This window comes from Megachile rotundata, chromosome 16 (genome assembly GCF_050947335.1).
Source record: "Megachile rotundata isolate GNS110a chromosome 16, iyMegRotu1, whole genome shotgun sequence".
Taxonomy (NCBI): domain Eukaryota; kingdom Metazoa; phylum Arthropoda; class Insecta; order Hymenoptera; family Megachilidae; genus Megachile; species Megachile rotundata.
In genome coordinates this window covers 11,760,927-11,782,255 of record NC_134998.1, presented here as the reverse complement: position 1 = coordinate 11,782,255, position 21,329 = coordinate 11,760,927, and the positions used below count along the sequence as shown (strand labels likewise).

The 21,329-nt window shown below is 35.4% G+C and overlaps 1 protein-coding gene across 1 annotated transcript in view; it reads right to left on the bottom strand.

The window, feature by feature from the left end:
• stet (stem cell tumor) overlaps window positions 1-21,329 on the bottom strand; it is a 319,583-nt gene that overhangs the window by 82,194 nt on the left and 216,060 nt on the right. Inside the window, exon 5 of the mRNA XM_012289938.2 lies at window positions 21,019-21,131. Within this exon, the coding sequence (XP_012145328.2) occupies window positions 21,019-21,131 (113 nt within the window). The remainder of the gene's footprint in view (window positions 1-21,018; window positions 21,132-21,329) is intronic.

The following is a 21,329-nucleotide window of genomic DNA, read 5'->3' as shown; positions in this document are numbered from 1 at the left end:
AAACTCTGATATTGTGAAATATTTGTTACGTCGGTGAAGAAATACGATATTTTAGGCAAACATAAAAACAAAGTTGTATTTCAATATCTTTCGGAGGATACCGATATTAATCGGAACACGAAACTGATGGTACACGTCAATGGAATATCACAGGGGATCCATCGATTCATCCATTTTAGTGTAACTTAATTAAGTCCGACAATATATTTGTTCTATCACTGCCAGTCATTCATACAAATTCAAAAAAAAAGATATCGAATGTTTTCACAATTTATCAGCGTTATAGACTGTGCGAAAAAACATTTGCAATCGGGAATCTCTGTTTTTTCTCTGTATTGTTTAATTTCGATGTAACGGAAAATTGTAAAATAACGAAAGTGATGGTCGCGAATTTGAAACTAATAACGAGAACGCATTTTGAAACGATCAAGTGAAATTCGATTGAGTACTAGCGCTAATCGCGCTGCAAACTTGTTTCCACTTAATGGATTACACGATAATTGCTGTGTATCGAAAATAGAGACAAACAATTTGTAAAATGCAAGGTAATCCCCGGGGGTTGAAAATTTTCGGGCAAGCATGCTTTAATGTGTGCTGATATAATTATTTAGCAAGTTATGTAATCCTCCATTATATCATGGAGTTTCGAAATGCTGCAAAGCAAATTAGTTTACATTCGCAATGGTATTTGTATTAAATAATAGCTGTACCAAAGGATATATGAAATGAAATTTCCGGAAGATTACCGTACAAGAATTCAATTGGAGTAATTAAGACACAGAGGTTTCGAAAGTAAATAATGTGATGTGGAAATTGTGTTTTTGTCTGGACTTTTTGGGTTATGAAAGTTAATAGGTTACCAAGTTAAAAAGGTACAAAAATATCGAGATACAAAAGTATTAAGTTACAAAGTATGAAGCTGCCAATGTATCAAGTTACGAAGATATCAAATTGCAGTAGTATTATGTTACAAGATTATCGAGTTACAAAGTATCAAGTTGGCAATGTATAAAGTTATGAAGATATCAAATTGCAGAAGTATTATGTTATAAGATTATCAAGTCACAAAGTATCAAGCTGTCAATGTATCGAGTTACGAAGATATCAAATTGCAGAAGTATTATGTTATAAGATTATCAAGTCACAAAGTATCAAGTTACCAATGTATCGAGTTATGAAGGTATCAAAATTACAGAAGTATCAAGTTACATAATAATCAAGGTACAAAGTATCAAGCTGCCAATGTATCGAGTTACGAAGATATCAAATTGCAGTAGTATTATGTTATAAGATTATCAAGTCACAAAGTATGAAGTTACCAATGTATCGAGTTATGAAGGTATCAAATTACAGAAGTATTAAGTTACAAAATTATCAAGTCACAAAGTGTCAAATTACCAATGTATCAAGTTACGAAGGTATCAAATTACCAATGTCTCAAGTTCCAAAATGATCAAGTTACCAATTTATCACGTTACTAAAGCATCAAGTTACAAAGTATCAAATTACCAATGTCTCAAGTTACAAAATTATCAAGTTACCAATTTATCTCGTTACTAAAGCATCAAGTCACCAAAGTATCAAGTTACAAAATATCAAACTATCTATGTCTCAAGTTACAAAATATCAAATTACCAATGTTTCAAGTTACCAAAGTATCAAATTAAAGTACCAAATCCCCAAAATTTCCACCACATCAATATTCTAAAAATTCAAACCAGCTTTCGTGAACCTTCCAAAATACAATACAGAATAAACCATTACTAAAAAACGTCTAAGCACAATTTCTTTCCCTATATCGCCACATCGACCATCTATTTAGCAGCACGTATCGCTGTATCATCTCCCTCTAAATATCGCCCACGTCTGATAGGTCGATCAATAATTAATCGAGCGTAAGTTGATCTATTCTATCGCTGAACGTTCGAAAGGATTTCCCATGGCTAGAAATCCGTAGCCGGGGATATATTTTACGGTATCGAAGTTCGCAGCTGCTCCATCGGCTTTATCGTTATTACGTTAACGACGATTGCAGCACCACGGAGATATCGAAGATGAAAAGTGTTGAACGATGCATTACTTGTTTACCGCGCGAGCGGCATTAGCTGTTTTATCGCCGCTACTCGCGTGTTGCCTGTTGGAATAGATAATTAAATACGAGAGGCTGAACGATCGGCCTGGCCGAATTGGCTGGTACGAGGAGAGCCGGATAACTTAACGAGCCAAATTATTAGCCAGATTAATTCGACACGATCATCGAGAATGCAACTACGAATCTGCAACTGTAACGATCAAATTTCCTGCACGATGCGGATATACCATTTCCATCATTATTTCCTAAATTTTCCTGCTTTTGATTCTTCGGTTTCCAAGTTCTTTGTGTTCTTATATTCTTGTGTGCTCAAGTTTTTTGAATTTTTCATTTTATAAAAATTAAATGATTTTCCGAATTTACAAATTTTCAAATTTTATCTTCTTCAATCTTTAAATCTCAAAATCCTCAAATGTACACATCCTGGTAAGCTTACAAATTTTTAAACTTCAAGCGCGTGGTAACTGAACGCTTGATAATTGAACGCCTGGTAATTGAACACTTGATAATTGAACGCTTGATAATTGAGCACGTGGAAATCTAACATGTAGCGATCTAACCTGTGGTTATCTAACACATGACAATTTATAAAGTATCCTACCCGGTATGCATCTTACTGCAATAAAACGCGTGGCAATATAGCGAGACAAGAACGGTCGAAAGCAGAAACCGACATAGAAAAGTGATGTGCTATCCAATGAAGTAATATAAACAATTTGGTGAGCTGGTAAACCTCCATGAATTTATTATTATTATTACTACGGAGAGTCGTGAATGTTTTGTCGAAATTCGACGTAATTATTTACGAGTGCCGCAATGCGCGGGTCTACTGGATTTTATACCGACCGAAACGTCGATGATTTACCGGTAGATTTAGGTCACCGCAATAATTTCTGACATGTTTTGCATGTTGTGCCGATAATAACGTATTGTCCGATGCGAAATGGATCGGTCGGTAAACGACAAATCGACGCGCATAAACGTAATAGATTATTAGTGTCTAATGGCTGTCAACAACTCTATCATTCCCTAGCAATATTATCGTAAATACACCATGATACTTGGAACTAGCTCGTAAAATCGATTAGGTTATTGTAGTCTGTATTAAATGACACTGGCGCGTCCGATGCGATTTGCGCTACACAAATGGCGCGAACGTTTAAAAATTTAAACTCTATGAACTTCTTTAGATTTATATTTCATAAACATTCTTCATAGAAATTGACTTATTGGTTGAATTAACACCGGGAGATCTGATATGATTTTAGTGACACAAAATGGCGCGAAGATTTGAAAATTTGAACTCCGTGAAGTTCATCAAATACTATCTATAAGATATTTGTAAGATGGCGAGAAATTCAAAAACTTAAACTCTCTAAACTTGATTAGATTTATGTATTATAAATATTTTTAACAGGAATTGACTTATTGGTTGAATTAACACCGGGAGATCTGATATGAGTTTAGTGACACAAAATGGCGCGAAGATTTGAAAATTTAAACTTCATGAACTTCATCAGATACTATCTATAAGATATTTGTAAGATGGCGCGAAATTTAAAAACTTAAACTCTCTAAACTTGATTAGATTTATGTATTATAAATATTTTTAACAGGAATTGACTTATTGGTTGAATTAACACCGGGAGATCTGATATGAGTTTAGTGACATAAAATGGCGGGAAGATTTGAAAATTTGAACTTCGCAAACTTGATCAGATACTTATACCTGTAAGATATATATTTATAAGATCATCAAAATTTTTGAAAGAACTGAAATTACTTTGGGACGTTGAATACGTCTGCGTCAGAAAATGGCGCGAAATTCAAAACCCTAAACTCTCAAAACTCCATTATCTAAACTTCTCACGAATATTTCCAAGAATAACATAACTCCACTATGAAATTAACTTTGTCCGTAATATACGATGTACAAAGCAAGTGCAATTAACTGAAGGTAGTTAATATTAAGGCAATACAGTTCTGTATCATAGTTCTTCAAGATGATTAGTGTTTTAATACTAACAGGATTATTAATCTCGCTTCCTTGATAACACCAATTACACTAATGTGTAGCGTAATTGATACTGGAGGGTACGTTAATGTTTAATTCAGTTTGTTCATTATTAGGTGTTTCATTATCTACGAACAAGCAATTAATTAGTACAGTTATTGTTTATGTCAATCATTTCCGGATAATTGACGTATAGCTTTGATGTGCACGTATCTAGAAGCAAATATTGCGTACATGTTATTCTCACGGGAACGATGTTCTTTTGTTCCAATTATAACACAATTTATTATATAAATATACGAAGAGTAATGTGCTGTGTTCGCATTGAATTGACCCGAATTGCAAATTCAGTGTTTATTCATTTTTTTAACTTAAATCGTGTATCAAGATCTGAAATTATTTTTATAATTTTGCACTAAAATTTGAAATTAACTGAAGACACTTTGTTTGTAAAAATATGTTCAACAATTTTCAAATAAGAATTTCTATAAAAATTAAACAATTTTTTAAATATAGATCTAACAAATTATTTAAATTAAAAAAATTCTTTTAAAACTTCATTAAGTTATTATTTATTTGAGCTAAGTACAAAGATACTGTGTTAAAATTGTTGCGTTAAAAATTATTTTTATTGGAAATCTTTATTTAAGGAACTTTATAAATTTCTTTTATTTAACTTCATGAGAAATGTAATTGCCCTTTTCAATCCACGTGACCTACATTTATATTAATTAAATAATTAAATTTTGTGTTCAAAGTTAATTCAACCTAATTATATATAAAACTCCCTCGTCTCTCAAAAATTAAAACAACAAAATTTTCCAAATACGAAGGGAATAAAATATTAACATCGTTCCCGTTTTCAAATATCGGCTTGCATCTATTCCAGTTAACTTTCATAAAAACTACGTGTAAATTGCTATTATCTATCTAGCTCGTAAATCGGACGAAAATAAAATTCACCTTTATCGTCCTCGTGCAAAACAATCAATAGTGGCTGTGAATGTGTAATACTTTTAACGACTCTTACATAACAAATCAATAACGTTTCGTTTAAATAAAATTTCAGAATCTTGCCTCCTGTATTTTTCATCAAATATTAAATATATTCTAAACATTAATTCATCACACTTTAAAATTTATTCAAATTTATTTAAATACAAAAATTGTATTTTAATCTTAAAATTCCTAAATTTGAAAAATTACAAAAAAATATATTTTACCTTGAATTACAAGTATTTGATTATCAAGCTAAATAATAAAGGTAAAAATAGTAGAATTCATTGAAAGGTGTTTGAAGCAAAATATCAATTAAAAAAGAGTATGTACACTAATCGGTAAAGGAGCGAAATAACATGGCGCCACTTTTTTGCCACTCGTATGTTTTCGTTTCAATTCCGACTAAATAGGTGAATCCTTCGTGCAAATGGCCGTCCGACGATGGTTTTGACTCTGTTTATTTTTCCGTGGAACGACAGCAGGGACAATGGGATTATAACGAACGTCGTTGACTGACTGCTTTCTCTCGTTCTGCATCTTACGAAAAGAAAACGAGATTACACAGCTCTCGTGAGAACTTTTGCTATGGATTTCTACCGTGTAATAATTTTGACTATCTAACGAACGATTTCATGCAAATTTCCCGTCGCATTGTTGCAACGAGTGGGACATAAAAGAATATTTATTCCTTGTAGGAATTTTGCTTACATGTTTAACCTCTTAATGACAGAGTTAACTTCTTTCAACAACGAACAAATAAGCTGGGTATTTAAGAAGTTATTTAGGGCTTGCTTTTTTATTTGAATATTTTGCTGGTTTATTTGCAAAGATTGGTTTTGAAATTTTGAAATTGAAACTTTTAGTTTAAGTAAGAAGACCAGAGGAAGAATTTATATTAACAATACAGAAAGTAGAATTTATAAGAAAAAAGTATGGTTTGTATTACAAAAGTGATGTATACAATAACAGTACAATTAATTATAAATATTTAAAAATTTATAAAAAATACAGTTTGTAAAAAGTTTGCAAAAATTCAGCTCATAAAAAACAGTACAGTTAATAATAAAAAGTAATGTTCATAACAAATATTGTATATAATAACAGTACAATTAACTATAAATATTTAAAAATTTATAAAAAATACAGTTTGTAAAAAGTTTGCAAAAATTCAGCTCATAAAAAACAGCACAGTTAATAATAAAAAGTAGTGTTCATAACAAAAAGTACAAATTATAACAAATATACAATTTCCAATAAAAACAGTAAATAACTAAAATAAATATAAAAAAATGAAATTCATATCACTGTCACCTCTCACCCCCATCTCCAACGCCCCAATAAAAAACTTGAACTTCCCAGAATGCACCCAAAAGATATTTCCAAAAAAAATTTCATTCAAATGTTTTTTACCGCGATCAACGTTAATTCCTGGCGTTAGAATTGGAGGTTAGATATCTGGTATAAAAAAGCGAGGCAAAAGGAAGGCACGACAGGAGGGAATTCAGGCGCGGCTGGAAAATACGGCAGCGGAAACTTATCGGCGACCATTTAATCCGTGGTGGTTCGAAAATTTAATTTTTCATTTATTCGTCGGGCTCTCGGCGAATAAAGCCGTAAGGAAAACAAAGTCGTTTCATGGCACTGCTGGCAACGGCGGACGAAAAACTGAATGGCGGAGGTAAACAATGCTAAGGCGATTTTCATCGTCACCAGAGGCACAAGGGATGATGGCCGGGGTTCACTTTATAGGATGAGTTTGCATTAACACGAACCTAATGGGACGATATACTGACGCTACGCGGAAACCGGGTAACACCTAACCTAAATGCAATTTATCGGCTAGAATTTATCGAATAATTGAAAAGAATATTTTGTAAATGGAAGTCATTTTGACTCGAATGATACAGTTGTTCTGGACTTTTGCAAATAACATTGTTAAGATATCAATTTTTAATTGTTACATTTGTAAACAATTTTTTGTGAGTAACTAAAATTGTTTTTGATAGTTGGCGACCATTGTTGACGACAGAAGTAAATTTTAGTTACCAATAATTATTAACAATGACAAAAATTTGAGTTTGTTCACAACTGATCAATATAAATGGTCTTTCAATGGATATGATCTATGAGAAACACTAATTTAATGTTTTTGTACAACAAAATCACCATATTTCTTGAAATAAAGATTGTTTTCAACTTCTGTGTACAGTAAGAAGTTGCCGTAAGTCGATTTTCATTACCACAGATCTAACATTTGTTAAAAATAGTAGAGAAATGTTAGTAGAGTAAGGTAGAGTGCATTGCGCATGCGCAGTGTATTTACGCGCCTTGTCCTTCGCGCATGCGCTGTACGACCCGCGGAATTTAAACATTAAAATCACTCTTCCACATCTGTCTTGATAAATACTTTCATTTGAACAACACTTGCAGAGTAAATAATTAGAACTGTATTTATACTAATTATTATATACATTTGTATGCATATATTAATATATATTATTAGATACTTCTACAGGTTTTAATAAAATATGATTTTAATGCAACAGAAACAGTTGCTCCTACTATTTTTCATACCTAGTTCTCTTGCTTTATCTCCAACAAAATTTAAGCAATTTTCTGATTCTTTCAAAAACAAATTAAATACGTAAATAAATTCCGGTTAATATACGTTGATTGATATTTTTTTAACGCGATAATTGTAAGGGTATAAAGGGCGGCAGGAAGATAAGCAGACGCCCAAAGAAAAAAAAAATGGAGTCGCCTTTTCGTATACCGTCTCGATTTTCCTAGTCTTCGAGGAAAAAAAAAGCTCGTTTCTCGTTCGACAGATGGTGCCGACAGATCGAATGCGTTGAAACATAGCCAGCTGAGAGAATTTCAGAAGCTGTCCTCTCTCTCCCTATTCAAAAACGTTTCGTCGATGCGTGTACCCTGTTGATCATTTCAATGTCAGAATATCTTCAAAGCATATTTCGCACGTTTTATCGAGAAATTTATTACGCAAGCATGTCGTTAGAAATGTTGGAAATAACGGTAACCTTTCTGTCAGCAATGAAGTTGGTGATTGTGTGATTTACAAGAATGGCGACGGCCACAATGGAGTGGCGATAAATAATATTATACTGAAATTTTTGAGGAAGGTTTATTCAAATTTTTGGTGGTGGTTCAAGGATTCTAAGATGAATCAAATGAAATTACAGCTAAGTTAGATTAAGTTAGATTAGGTTATGAAATATTAATATATTACTTGGAAGCTTAATTACTCTATGTATATTGCATAGATAAGGTTATACTTGGTAATTGGAATTAGATTAAGTTTAAACTAGATTTAGGTTAGGTCTAGTTTAGATTAGATGAAGTTAGGTTAAGTCTAGCTTAAATTAGATGAAGTTAGGTTAGGTCTAGCTTAGATTAGATGAAGTTAAGTTAGGTCTAGCTTAGATTAGATGAAGTTAAGTTAGGTCTAGTTTAGATTAAATGAAATTAGGTTAGGTCTATCTTAGATTAAATGAAGTTAGGTTAGGTCTAGCTTAGATTAAATGAAATTAGGTTAGGTCTAGCTTAGATTAAATGAAGTTAGGTTAGGTCTAGCTTAGATTAAATGAAGTTAGGTTAGGTCTAGCTTAGATTAAATGAAGTTAGGTTAGGTCTAGTTTAGTTTAAATGAAATTAGGTTAGGTCTAGCCAGGTGAGGTTAGGTTCACGCTACCTTATATTCAGAATATTCCATCTCTTCAATATTAAATTTGTAAAGTTGTAAATTTGTAAAATAGTACATTTATAAATAGTAAGTTTGTAATGAGAACAATTGCAAATAGTAACATGTACAATTACAATTGTCATAAGCATCTAGTTCTGCTAATTAATCATAAATTATTTATGTCCCCATAATTTTCTCGGATGTAGTTCTCAAAGAGCACGTAATTCCACATAAAAATTCAGTTTTATCAATGGAGATATCCCGCATTAAATATTCTACATTTCATGGATTTCTTCACACTGTCATTATCCACGAAAACATCTGAATATCTCTATTCTGCAATTGTTTCGCCGTTTCACATCATATAAAAGAATGCATTGTACTCCATGAGATCTCGGTTCATTGCCATAACACGGTTTTTAATCGTTCATAAAAATTGATGTCCAATTTGTTTTCAGGTCAAGGAATGCAATTCTAACCTTGAATATTGACCATTTACAAGTCAAATATGGGGGAATTTTCAAACATTATTGACACATTCCTGAAGTTTTTATTGTCAAAAATTTTTTAGATGAAACTTAATTAGGGTTAAGTTAGGAATTTTGTATCTGAAAATTTTTAACTTTGTATAATAGGTCAAAGCAGATTATTCTAGTAACAATAAAAAAGAGCTATGGTACAAAATGGTATAATAATGACAGTAAGATATTCACACACATGTTCAGAAAGCGTCAAATGCGTTAAAACTACCGCCCTAAAAAGAGCGCGAAATTCAAAACTAAAAATATAGGATAAAACATGAATTATTAAATACATTAGAAACTTCAATAAAAATCAGTTCAGACTTCAAGAAAAACACCACAACAAAGGGACACAACCGTCCTAACCGATCATAGCTATAAACCTAAACGTTCAATGAGATTTTTCAGTAATGATCTGAAAAGCATAGGACTATGACCGCGTCGACCACGTGGTCGAAATGTTTCTAGAATTCGTCATAGATATAATGTATTGTTATTTACATGATCGACGTGTGTTGCGGCCTGTCCGCATCTCCGGCATTGTTCGCTCCCGTTAATCCTTGCACCTGTACACTGGTCGCGATGCTAGTTCTGGCCGGGTATCTCGCACTATCCTTTAGTATTTTGGTCGCGCTAAGCGGCGTGGCTGTCACGCACATTGTTTTGTGCGGTATCACGATCACCTTGGTAGCGCGCACTTTGAAGGAGCGGCGTCGCGTGCACAAAACAACGGGGCGCCGGTCACGATCGATGGAAACGTAGCTCGCGCGCGACGAGATGGCAGAGGACACGCGAGACCATACGTGAAATGTATCGCGACGGGGGATTTTGTCCGAGGCCTAGCCCGCGTGCGTGCAGTGGCGAGGATTCGAGCCGTGCGGACACCAAACGTACCCGATATATGGCCGTTCCACGAGATAAATCCCGCAACAACGGGCTGTAAATAAAAACTCGCGGTTTGTTTGTTCACAGATCCCACCTCATAGCGCACCGCAGGCCTACTGAGTGACTGACTGAGTGACTACCGAGCCACGAGCCACCCTGCGTGGGTGCACACGCGGTCTAGCCGAGTGGAGGGGCAACGGGCGCGCTGATTGGCCCCGTCGAGAGGCTGGTTATCGTGGGGGGTGAGCGGGACCCAATCGGAGGACGAGATGCACTACCGCACCACAGGAACAGACTACACTCGACGGTTTTACAGCACTCTCTCGCCGGACGTCTGGCAGTGCGTGTTGTCGTTCTTCTACTCTGATATTTTCTCGATACTGTGCTGTACGATTTTCTAGTATTAAAGTGATCTGTTTTATGTGCGTTTGTGTCAAGTGCTACGAATTTTCTTGAGGTTTGTGAGTCAAGGTGTGATGCTTGACATTGTGGTTGAGGGACTGTGTGCGGATTTGAATTAAATTTGGTGGGGCATTGGACGACAATTTTTGACTGTTGCGCTGAGTGCCGTAGGGTAATGGTAGTTGAGATTTATCATAGCTTTGTTTTTAGTTGATTTTGTGATCGACTTGATTTATTATGTTTAAATAAATAGACCGGATTTTAAAGTTTGTTTAAAAAGATTTTGTGTTGACATATCAAGTTTGTTCAAAATTTATTGACAAGTTTAAAACGGAATTCATGAAAAAATATAATATGTTAAAATAATGAATACTTGTATTAAGCAATATTTAGCATGTTGCAAAGTATTAAACAATATTTAACACAGTAAAAAATATGATACAGAAAATAATAAATTACAGTATACATATTCAATAAAATTCTATAAAAATTAAACTATGTGAAGTGATAAATATTTACAACGAAATTGAAAATAAAAGTGTCTTACCGCTGTCACTTATCGATACTCCGTTTATCAAGTATGTTAAAAGAACGTATGAACAGAATATAAATTCCGTACGGCCTACGCGTAAATTTTCGTTCGTCGTTTTATATTTGCGATTCATTAACAAACATCGATCGTCCATTGTTAAACTCGAGCGATCGAACGAGCAATTTAACATCAATGTTTCCGTCACTTTGCTGAATTTTACAAATAAATTCAACTGGTGCTATTAATCGCTTGATATAAAACGGTCGTTTAATTTTATTGTTTCGGTACTGCTTTTTTTATTTGCAATTCTCGATGATTGTGTAATTTTTGTAATTCTACGAATTTTTCATTTAATTTAATTTCAATTTTTTAAATTCTAAAATACAAAGGTTGTTCATAAATAATAAATCAAATTTCCTGAAGATTTCGTGCAGTTCAGAAAAATAATTTAAACTTGTGACATTGAAGTTTGTAATCGAAATAATTTAATTATTAACCATTCATTTTAAATAAATGTGATTGGTAGTGATTTATTTTGAATGAATTTAATTATTAACATTTCATGTTCAGTGAATTTAATTATTAACCCTTCATTTCAAATAAATTAAATTATTAGTAATTTATTTTACATAAAAACAAATTTATTTTCTTGGGAAATGTTTGTCCTGTTAGGGGTTGAATATTGCAGATTAAATTTTAATCAACTAAATTTTATATTGTCACAAAATAATCACGTTTTATCACAGTATACTGTACTGTTGTTAAAAATATATTCATTTTCTGATAAAGTCCCAGAATGACAGGTGTGGCTGTCATCGCCAAGGTAAATCATTTTTAAATTAGTTTTACCAGGAACTTGAAATTTAGAATAATTATTTCTGTTAAATTAACAATTTTATCAAAATTAGTGTCTTTATACTTAGTTTGAAAAATTGGTATAAATCATTAAAAATCTAATTTTTAAGTTAGGTTTCTATTTAGTCAAATGTCTCCAAATTCTCAAACCTAAAAATTTCCTTCGCATAACAAATTCTACAACAATCAAATTTCAACCCTTTCAATAATCAATCTTGCAACAATAAAAATGTGCAAAAAAAAAAATAACTCAAATCATATCTTCCCCTAACAATGTCCCCCCAAAATATTTACCACACTTTGCTAATAAAATTTGTTGTAAAAAACTAAATCTCACATCTTCAAACAACCCTGTTCCGAATCTCGCACTTCCTCGTCCCCTAAATCCACGTGCCTTAAATCCCGTCCCCCAAAACCTCAATTGCCTCTGCATCCGTTAATTGCCCACCACGAAACTGAACATCTTGCAGTCAATTTCCCTCGAATAAAAATATAACGGGTCCTCCGAACGATGAATGTGATTTTTGCGCGAAAAGCTCGCAGGTACCGACAGGTTCTGCGGCACATCTGTTGAAGAATCGTCGGGAGCAGTACCTGCGAAAACGTGCTCGTCGCAATTTTCTCGCTCTGTTTGGCGAAGGTGGTCCTCCCGGGTCTGACCAGGTGCGGGCCGGGCTTAATGCCCGCCGACTGGTGTGCACCTAAGTGTTTTTCACGAGCCAGTAGTTTACAACGGCTCCTTTATGTCCTTTATTAACTTCGGGATTCGACGCTACGTGACTGGGTCGAGTTTCGTCGGATTTGTATTTCGAGACACAAGCAGGGAGAAGGAGAGAGAAACTGCTAGGAGAGATACGGACTTTAGCACTTTCGATGGGTTTGCGTTAACAGCATCCTTCGTGTGTATACTGTTACTATACAAAGTGTTCAGCTGTTATGTATTGTAGGGTGAGATGGTTGAGACATTTTGTGGATGGGGTCAGGCACTTTCGATGGGTTCAACGGTATGTGTATACTGTACAAATTACAAGACAGCTGGTGTGCATTTTATGATATGAGCTGATTGAGACATTTTGTGGATGGGTTTCGATGGGTTTGCTTCAATAGCATCCTTCGTGTGTATACGAGATAGATTATTATACAAGTCAGCTGTTATGCATTGTATGATATGGATGAGCTAGATGAGACACTTTGTGGATGAGTGAGGACTAGCACTCTAGATGCGTTTGCTTCAACAGCATCCTTCATGTGTATACTATAGAAATTACTATATAAGTCAGCTGTTATGCATTCTATGATGTGGATGGTCTAGTTGAGACACTTTGTGGATGAATGAAGGACCAGCACTCTAGATGCGTTTGCTTCCACAACATCCTTCATGTGTATACTATAGAAATTACTATATAAGTCAGCTGTTATGCATTGTATGCTATGTCTGAGGTAGTTGAGACACTTTGTGGATGAACGAAGGACCAGCACTCTAAATAGGTTTGCATCAACAGCATCCTTCATATACAGTTGCTGTACAAGCCAGCTGATATGCATTGTATGATGTGGATGGTCTAGTTGAGACATTTTGTGGATGAATGAAGGACCAGCACTCTTGATGCGTTTGCTTCCACAACATCCTTCATGTGTATACTATAGAAATTACTATATAAGTCAGCTGTTATGCATTCTATGATATGTCTGAGCTAGTTGAGACACTTTGTGGATGAATGAAGGACCAGCACTCTAAATAGTTTTGCATCAACAGCATCCTTTATATACAGTTGCTTTACAAGCCAGCTGATATGCATTGTATAATGTGGATGGTCTAGTTGAGACATTTTGTGGATGAATGAGGACCAGCACTCTTGATGGGTTTGCTTCCACAACATCCTTCATGTGTATATTATAGAAATTACTATATAAGTCAGCTGGTATGCATTGTATGATGTGGATGGTCTAGTTGAGACACCTTGTGGATGAGTGAGTGAGTTAGAACCTTAGCATTCTCTATATATTTGTATCAACAGCATCGTTCATGTGTATACATTCACTGTACCAAACATCCTGAATAAACAAATTATTGAAAAAAGATTCCTCGATTTTCAAACCCCCCTTTCCATAATTTGCAAACATTCAGATCCTAGAATTTCCATGTTCTGAAATTATGTAGATGTCCACATACCTAAATTTCCAGGTTCCCAAACTCTGAAGCTTTAAATTTAATTTGTGAAACTAAGAAAGCCTTTGATCCCCAAATTCTGACCTTTCCCAAAATTTCTAGAATTGCATAAAAAGGTTACATTGTCCTTTGGTGCGAAAGAATACATTTTAATCGAAATAGACATCCGAGCAGCCGGTAATAAGCAGAATAATAAATGACGATCAAACGAAGCGAATTCAAAGGCATCGCGGATCTCTTTTACCAGAAATCTCGCCGTTTTGCTAACACAGTATCAAAGAGCCGGGAATTTCATCTGAAGTTCCCTTTCTTCTTTTGTATCGACCGGCTCGTTATTTCTACAAAGTGCAGGAAGCAGCGTGAAAAAGAAGCCTGAAAAATCTGCCGGTGTTCGCGGGGAAAGCAAACTTTTGCATTTGTGGTTTGTATAATTATCCCTCTGAAAATTCTTCGACAGTCCTTGCTTTTTCAATTTTCGCGGAGAAATTCGTTGTGTAAATACTGTATTGTAACGAACGTCAAAGTATTTCGTTTATATCGAACATAGGATATGTTTCATAAAATAATTTTTACAGGATTTATAGAATTAATAGACGAGATATAAAACTTTGTATTATAAAATATACTATATTGTAATTTATTCAAGTGTTTCATTGTGTACAACATTATTAGAACTGTCTGTAATATTAATATTATTTATAATGTTCATTAGTCACTCTGACTGCCATCTTAAATATTAAACACATGCGCAGTAGATAACGAAAAGTAATAAACCTGCGCAGTAAAGTACATACAATACACATGCTATAATAAAGTATACTAGCATTAGTGCGCATAATTATCATGTACAGTTAAGTACTGCGCATGTCTCCTGTATTCAAGGTCACTTCAAAAGTTACTCAACAAATATTGTGTCCTAAAATATATCTATTTAAAATTTTGTACTAACATTTTATAAACTTTGTACTAATATTTTATAAATTTTGAACATCTGACTGTGTTAATATGTCGTGACAATGATAAAATTCTACAAGATGGCGGACTAACAGTAACAAATAAAATCTTTCTTCCTGAATCATTTTTTTTCTTCCCACCAAAGTAAAATCCCGTAACTATACTTAAACCAGCCCATATTTAGACCCCAGCCTTCTATTTCATTCCCGTTAATTTCACGTGTCTAATTGAAAGATCCCGAGCGTTTCGAGTTCCATAATCTTCATTGTCCGTCTATACCTTTCTCCGCTCGTGCACACGCGAGCGACGTTTTTAATCGCAGTTTCGCCGGTACGTGCAGAAAGCGGAAAATTTCTCCGCGAAACACGGCTATTAAACGTAGATCCTTTATTCCGAGGTTTGTGCCGTCGCGTTTTCTACGCCGCCATTTTCTACTTACCCTCCAAGATGAAGGCTATCTGCGTGGTCAGGCCGTTATAAAACATAATCCACGAAACAAAGATTCAGCGGCGTTAAATTTTACTTAAGCTCGCTCGGTTAATATGACTGATTTCATTCCTGCGACAGTGGCGAAAATTTTTTTCCAGAAAACGCTGCCGTAATAAGGCACGAATTCCAGGAATTAAATCCCGTCGAGAATATGCTTTATAATTAGAGGAACTCTTGGACGACGCTTGGACATCTTTAACTAATTCTATTGTTATTACTGTTTCTTTTTTATGCCTCTGTATTTTATTATTCTCGAGATGGCTCTACTTTGAAAAATTCTATATGCAAAAATTTTATGCGTGTAATGTTTGGAGGCAATATAACGAGAGTCTACTGTACGTCTACTGTAACCTATATATTTTATTATTCTCTATATTTTATTATTCTCGAGATGGCTCCAGTTTGCAAATTTTTATGCTCTGCAAAAATTTTATGCTTGTAATGTTTCGTGGCAATATAACGAGAGTCTACTGTACGTCTACTATAACCTATATATTTTATTATTCTCGAGATGGCTCCAGTTTGCAAATTTTTATGCTCTGCAAAAATTTTATGCTTGTAATGTTTCGTGGCAATATAACGAGAGTCTACTGTACGTATACTGTATATATTTTATTATTCTCTATATTTTATTATTCTTGAGATGGCTCTACTTTGAAAAATTCTATACACTGCAAAAATTTTATGCTTGTAATGTTTCGTGGCAATATAACGAGAGTCTACTGTACGTCTACTGTAACCTATATATTTTATTATTTTCGAGATGGCTCTACTTTGAAAAATTCTATGCTCTGCAAAAATCTTATGCATTTAATGTTTCGTGGCAATATAACGAGAGTCTACTGTACGTGTACTATATCATCCATAATTCTGACGTTCCTTAGTTTGTATAACGTGAAAATTAAAGATACGAAGACTTGTGGTGTACAGAATAAATAATGCGAAATAACGCGAAGAAAGTAATGTATCTGTATCTAAAACGATTTAGCAGGAAAATTAATGAAGTGCCGTATTTACGACTACACCGCAACGAAAGGGTTAATTTTTTTTCTTCCGTGAGTAAGTTGATGAGATTAATAGGCGAGGATATGTATCAAACACGAGGAAGGCGCCGGGTCCTTCGGGCGTGATCGATTCGACTTGTTTCTGGGTGCCGTTCATAAATAATTCATCGTATCGTCGGCACGAAGATGGGAAAGAGAAACAAAGAAAAATGAAAGCACGATGAGTGCGAGTCGGTGAATGAGTGGAAGAATGACTGGGAAAAGGGCGAGACAAAAATAGGGGTAATAAAGAGACGAAAAGATGCAAAGAATGGTGCGATTACAGAAACCGGGGCGCGAAAATTTGGGGGAAAAAAGCCGTATCTTTTATTCGAATAAATTACTTCGATTTATTTTGCAAATTACAAAAATTAATAAATCAAAAATAATAAAAAGTGAAAACAATGTGTACGTCTGCAGTTTGAAAGTTTTTAGAAACACCATAAAAGTATAATAACTAGAGAAAGCAAGTTAAATTAGAAATTCGTTAAGTGAGGTTAGGTCCCTCCGGCGACTGCGCATGAGGTTATATCAAATTATGTGGAAAATTTATTTTTAAGTTTGTCAATAAACTTTTGAAGGGTAGGAAAGTATGAAAATTCCCGAACAAACAGTGAACTGAAAGCGTCGTGAAAAATTTCAGCCGATTAAGCCGGCCAGTCGTTGACGAGAAGTGTGCCCGGAACTTTGCTATTCTGTCCCCGAAGGCATTAAACTACTAAATTTCTCTGAAGACATCGAGAGGCACTGTGCGTTATAAAGGAGAGCATTCATTCAAAATTCCATTAAAACTGTTTGAAGTTTTATTTTTCTTCGTTAAAAGGAGCCGGTCAAACACGCGCTCTGACGAACGGGAGACTCGTCGAACAAAACCGAATACGCCGAGACGGGGACAAATAAAAATTCTCATAGACCGATTAATTTTACTGCACTTTGTCTAACTCTTTATTGCCGTACTAATTAAATTTTAACAAAAATTTTTAAATCGATAGTTTTTTCGGACTAATTAGAGCCATGTGCCTTCTTTCCAGCTGTGAATAGTAGGTGCATAGTTTTTGATCTGATCGATATGGAGAGCTGTATGCTATCGTTGTCGAAAGTATACGTAAATCGGAAACGTGTTTCTCTTTGAACAGTGCCGCATACGACCAGATGCCATCTTGTGGCGCGCGAAGTGTATCTGCGTTATTTTTTTTTCTATTGTTTGTATAACTCGTTTGGACTATTTGCTGTTTACTATTTTCGTACTTTTTTGTTTGTATCGGTCTCTTGTACTATTCGTACGATCGTTTGCTTGTAGTATTTGAACGATGTTAGTGTACATTCTGTTAGTACAGTAGAGTGGACGTAACAGAATATGCATTTAGGAAGTCGGTTAAAAATAGAGAAAAGTTTCGAATCGAAGATAAAAATGTAACAAGGTATCAGTAGGTTTCTCCTTGTTCCCCTGTTTTCTTTCGATAGCATGAAATCTCGCTACCAAGGAGACATTCCTGTGCACACAAGATAAGAAGCAGTGGCAACCTGCAGGCGGGCTCTTTGCAAATAAAATATCGCTCGGGCGTCAAGCGGGCAGAAGAGAGAGGAGATGAAAGAGCGGAGAAACGGGAGAGGGTGCCCGGACGGAAATATGACGAGACTATATTCCAGGCAGGTAGCGTGAGCACGCTTGGAATTCGACGCGAGTAGAGCCCTTAAGTCTCGTGCCGTTCCCCCTCCTGCTTTGCGCCCCTCTTTTTCTCGTCGCTCCTGTTCCGCGGCTCGACGCCTCGACGCCCCTCTCGTCGTTCATGGGGACCATGCAAATTTTCGCGGTGACTCGAGAAAAGGTGTAAAAGTGGCTGCACGGCACCCCGGAGACCCCGACTAGTTCTGACACCAGAAAACTAAGCGTGGTTTATTGCCGGCGATTCGTCTGCCGGCAGCAATCAGACGAACCGGATTCGCGCCAACGCGAGATCTCCTTCAGGACGATGCAAGGTGATTTGTCATGAGAACGTGCGCGCGGTTTGGGGAATCGATACGGACGCAACTTCTCGAAACACGCTTTCGGCCATATAACGAGCGCTTATAGAATACTTAGTATACAACTTACACAATACTTTTAATACATCAAGCGGTGCTTCTATTCAAGTGAGCTTCTGCTCTTAATAATGTGAAACATACTGTAATGTGCATATGTGGCGATATATGAAGAGTTGACGAAAATGCGATATATGAAAATCGTTCCTGTTCGTTATTTGACTCATTGTCATTATCAACTGAGTATCATATATTAATCAATACTAATTACATTTATATTAATATGTGACTCATATGAATTTAATTCTAAATTGAATTTCACTGAAATGAAATTCTAGTACAGTCTCGCATACAAAAGTTGAGATACAGTTAATAGCTGGAGTATAATACACAATACAAGTCCGAGGTGCTTACCTGGCATTCAATTGACACCCTATTGCCGATGAAAAGGCTTTTATCCTGTTAGATCAGGTATTCGATAATCTGAAGCTCATTTATGTAATAATCCTAATGACCGAACAATGAATAAGTAGAACGTGTCGGATAGCGTGTGAAACATAATAGATGGTGCTTTATGTTGGAGATCTTTTGTCCACGTATCTGATCGGAAAATGGGGGACTGAAAGCTTTGAATATCCATAAAAGAAATTAACTTCAAATTCTGCTCTTTCTACTTTTTAGAATTTTATAACTGACATCAGACCGATATTTGAGGTTAAAGTGAGTTTGTACAGTTCTCTCGCGTTATATTGCCGTGGAGGTCTAACAATTGACACTTTAGAAGGAGATTAGGATAGACAGTTTACTTTTTAGAGCGACATTCTGTTCTTCATGAAGAATTGAAGAGGTGGTGGATATTGGTGAGTTGATACAGTTGACTCGCGTTATATTGCCAAAGACAACTCCCTAACAATACCCACTACAGAAGAACGTCAAACAGTTTACTTTTTCGAGCAACATTCTTTTCTCCATGAGTAATTTATTCCCCTTTGAAATGCAAAACCACAGGGAAACGTTAAGCGACTCGCAACTGCGACTAACCACGAAGAAATTTCGACTGACTAGGAAATCGTGTCTATAAGCAATGACTGGAAACACATTTGCTTGCTGTACCGAGTAGAACGAAAGAGGTTAGGTTAGTCGGAGACGACGAAAAAGAAACGTCGTGTGCGAAGGACCAATAGGATGCCGAAAGACGTTGGTGTTTCACGTGTCGCATGATGTACAGTCAGGGGAAAAATTTTTCTGCCTTATAGCAAAATATATTATCTGACATAGGGACATTTCACTTATTGATTTTTGGAAATTTTGGAATTTTGGGAAAGCTTTGGATTTATTTTAAGCTTTGGGCCCTTTGGGACTTGCAAATCTATGAGTGTAGGAATCTAGGGATTTTTGGGGGTTATGGGGGAATTTGGAAATTTGCCAATTAAAAAAATGTGAAATCTCAAAATATTTCTGAAAGGATGCTTGCGTTGCATCGAACTACGAGTATAGGAATCTAGGGACTTTTGTATCTAGGGATTTCTGTATAAGGAAATTTCGAAATTTATTAATTTTGCCAATTAAAAAAATGTGAAATCTGAAAATTGAAAATATCCCTGAAAGGACGCTTGCCTTGCATTCGACTGCGAGTATAGGAATCTAGGGACTTTCGTGTCTAGGGATTTCTGCATAGGGAAATTTCCCAATTTTCCAGTAATTGAATTAAAAAATTTGTAAATTTACAAAATACGAAAATATAAAAATTGATAATCCACAAATTTAAAAACTTAAAAAATTGTCAAAATGTGTGTTTCTTGAAAGAAGGCCCACGTTGCATCCGAGTGTACGCGAGGAACTTTCTCGAGGTTCCCTCGCATGGGTAACGATGCGAAACATAAAATGCAGAACAGAAATACTGTAAGAAGGTCCTCGTCGTCGGTGCCGTCGAATATTTCAACGGAATAATAAAATGAACCTTCTCTTTTGTGCGTTTCCATCGTTTCACCTACTTTCCTCTGCTCTACCCGGCCCGTCCTTTTTACCATTTTCATTTGCCGGCATCGTCGACAGATAACTTTATCCTTAATATCATAATACCACGTACTTTTTACTTCCCCTGCTTTTATTGGCTATCAACTTTTTATCTCGTCGAAAATTAGCTGTCTAACTTGCAGCATTTTTTTTTATTACTTTGTCGGAGACGTGAGAATGAATGAATGAGAAATTTAGTCGACCGGTTCATTTCTTTTTAGGGTGTCAGTAATCAGGAAGTTTGTTAAGGTGCTGTTGATAACGGTAACAATTTCCAGATAATTCAGATAAGATAGTTAAAGTAATAAATGATTATGAACGTACCTGCGAAACAGGGGAGGCTCATGTATGAGGAGGTGAAAATCGTTTTCCGAGCAAACCTCACGGTCACGATGGTGAACCGCGCACTTGAAACTCCTAGTTCGTTTTCCGCTCATCTGTAACAAAAATAAAGAATCAGTTAACATACTTATTACTTTCAAATTTCAGGTACCTAAGTCTTCAAGTTCCCAAACTGCCTACCTATTCCCAAGTACTTCAAACACACCCCATATTCCAACCCGGCCCGTGTTCCAACCCACCTCAACTCGAAAATTCCTCTAATTCCCAAAAATCGCCAACACAACCCTAACAGT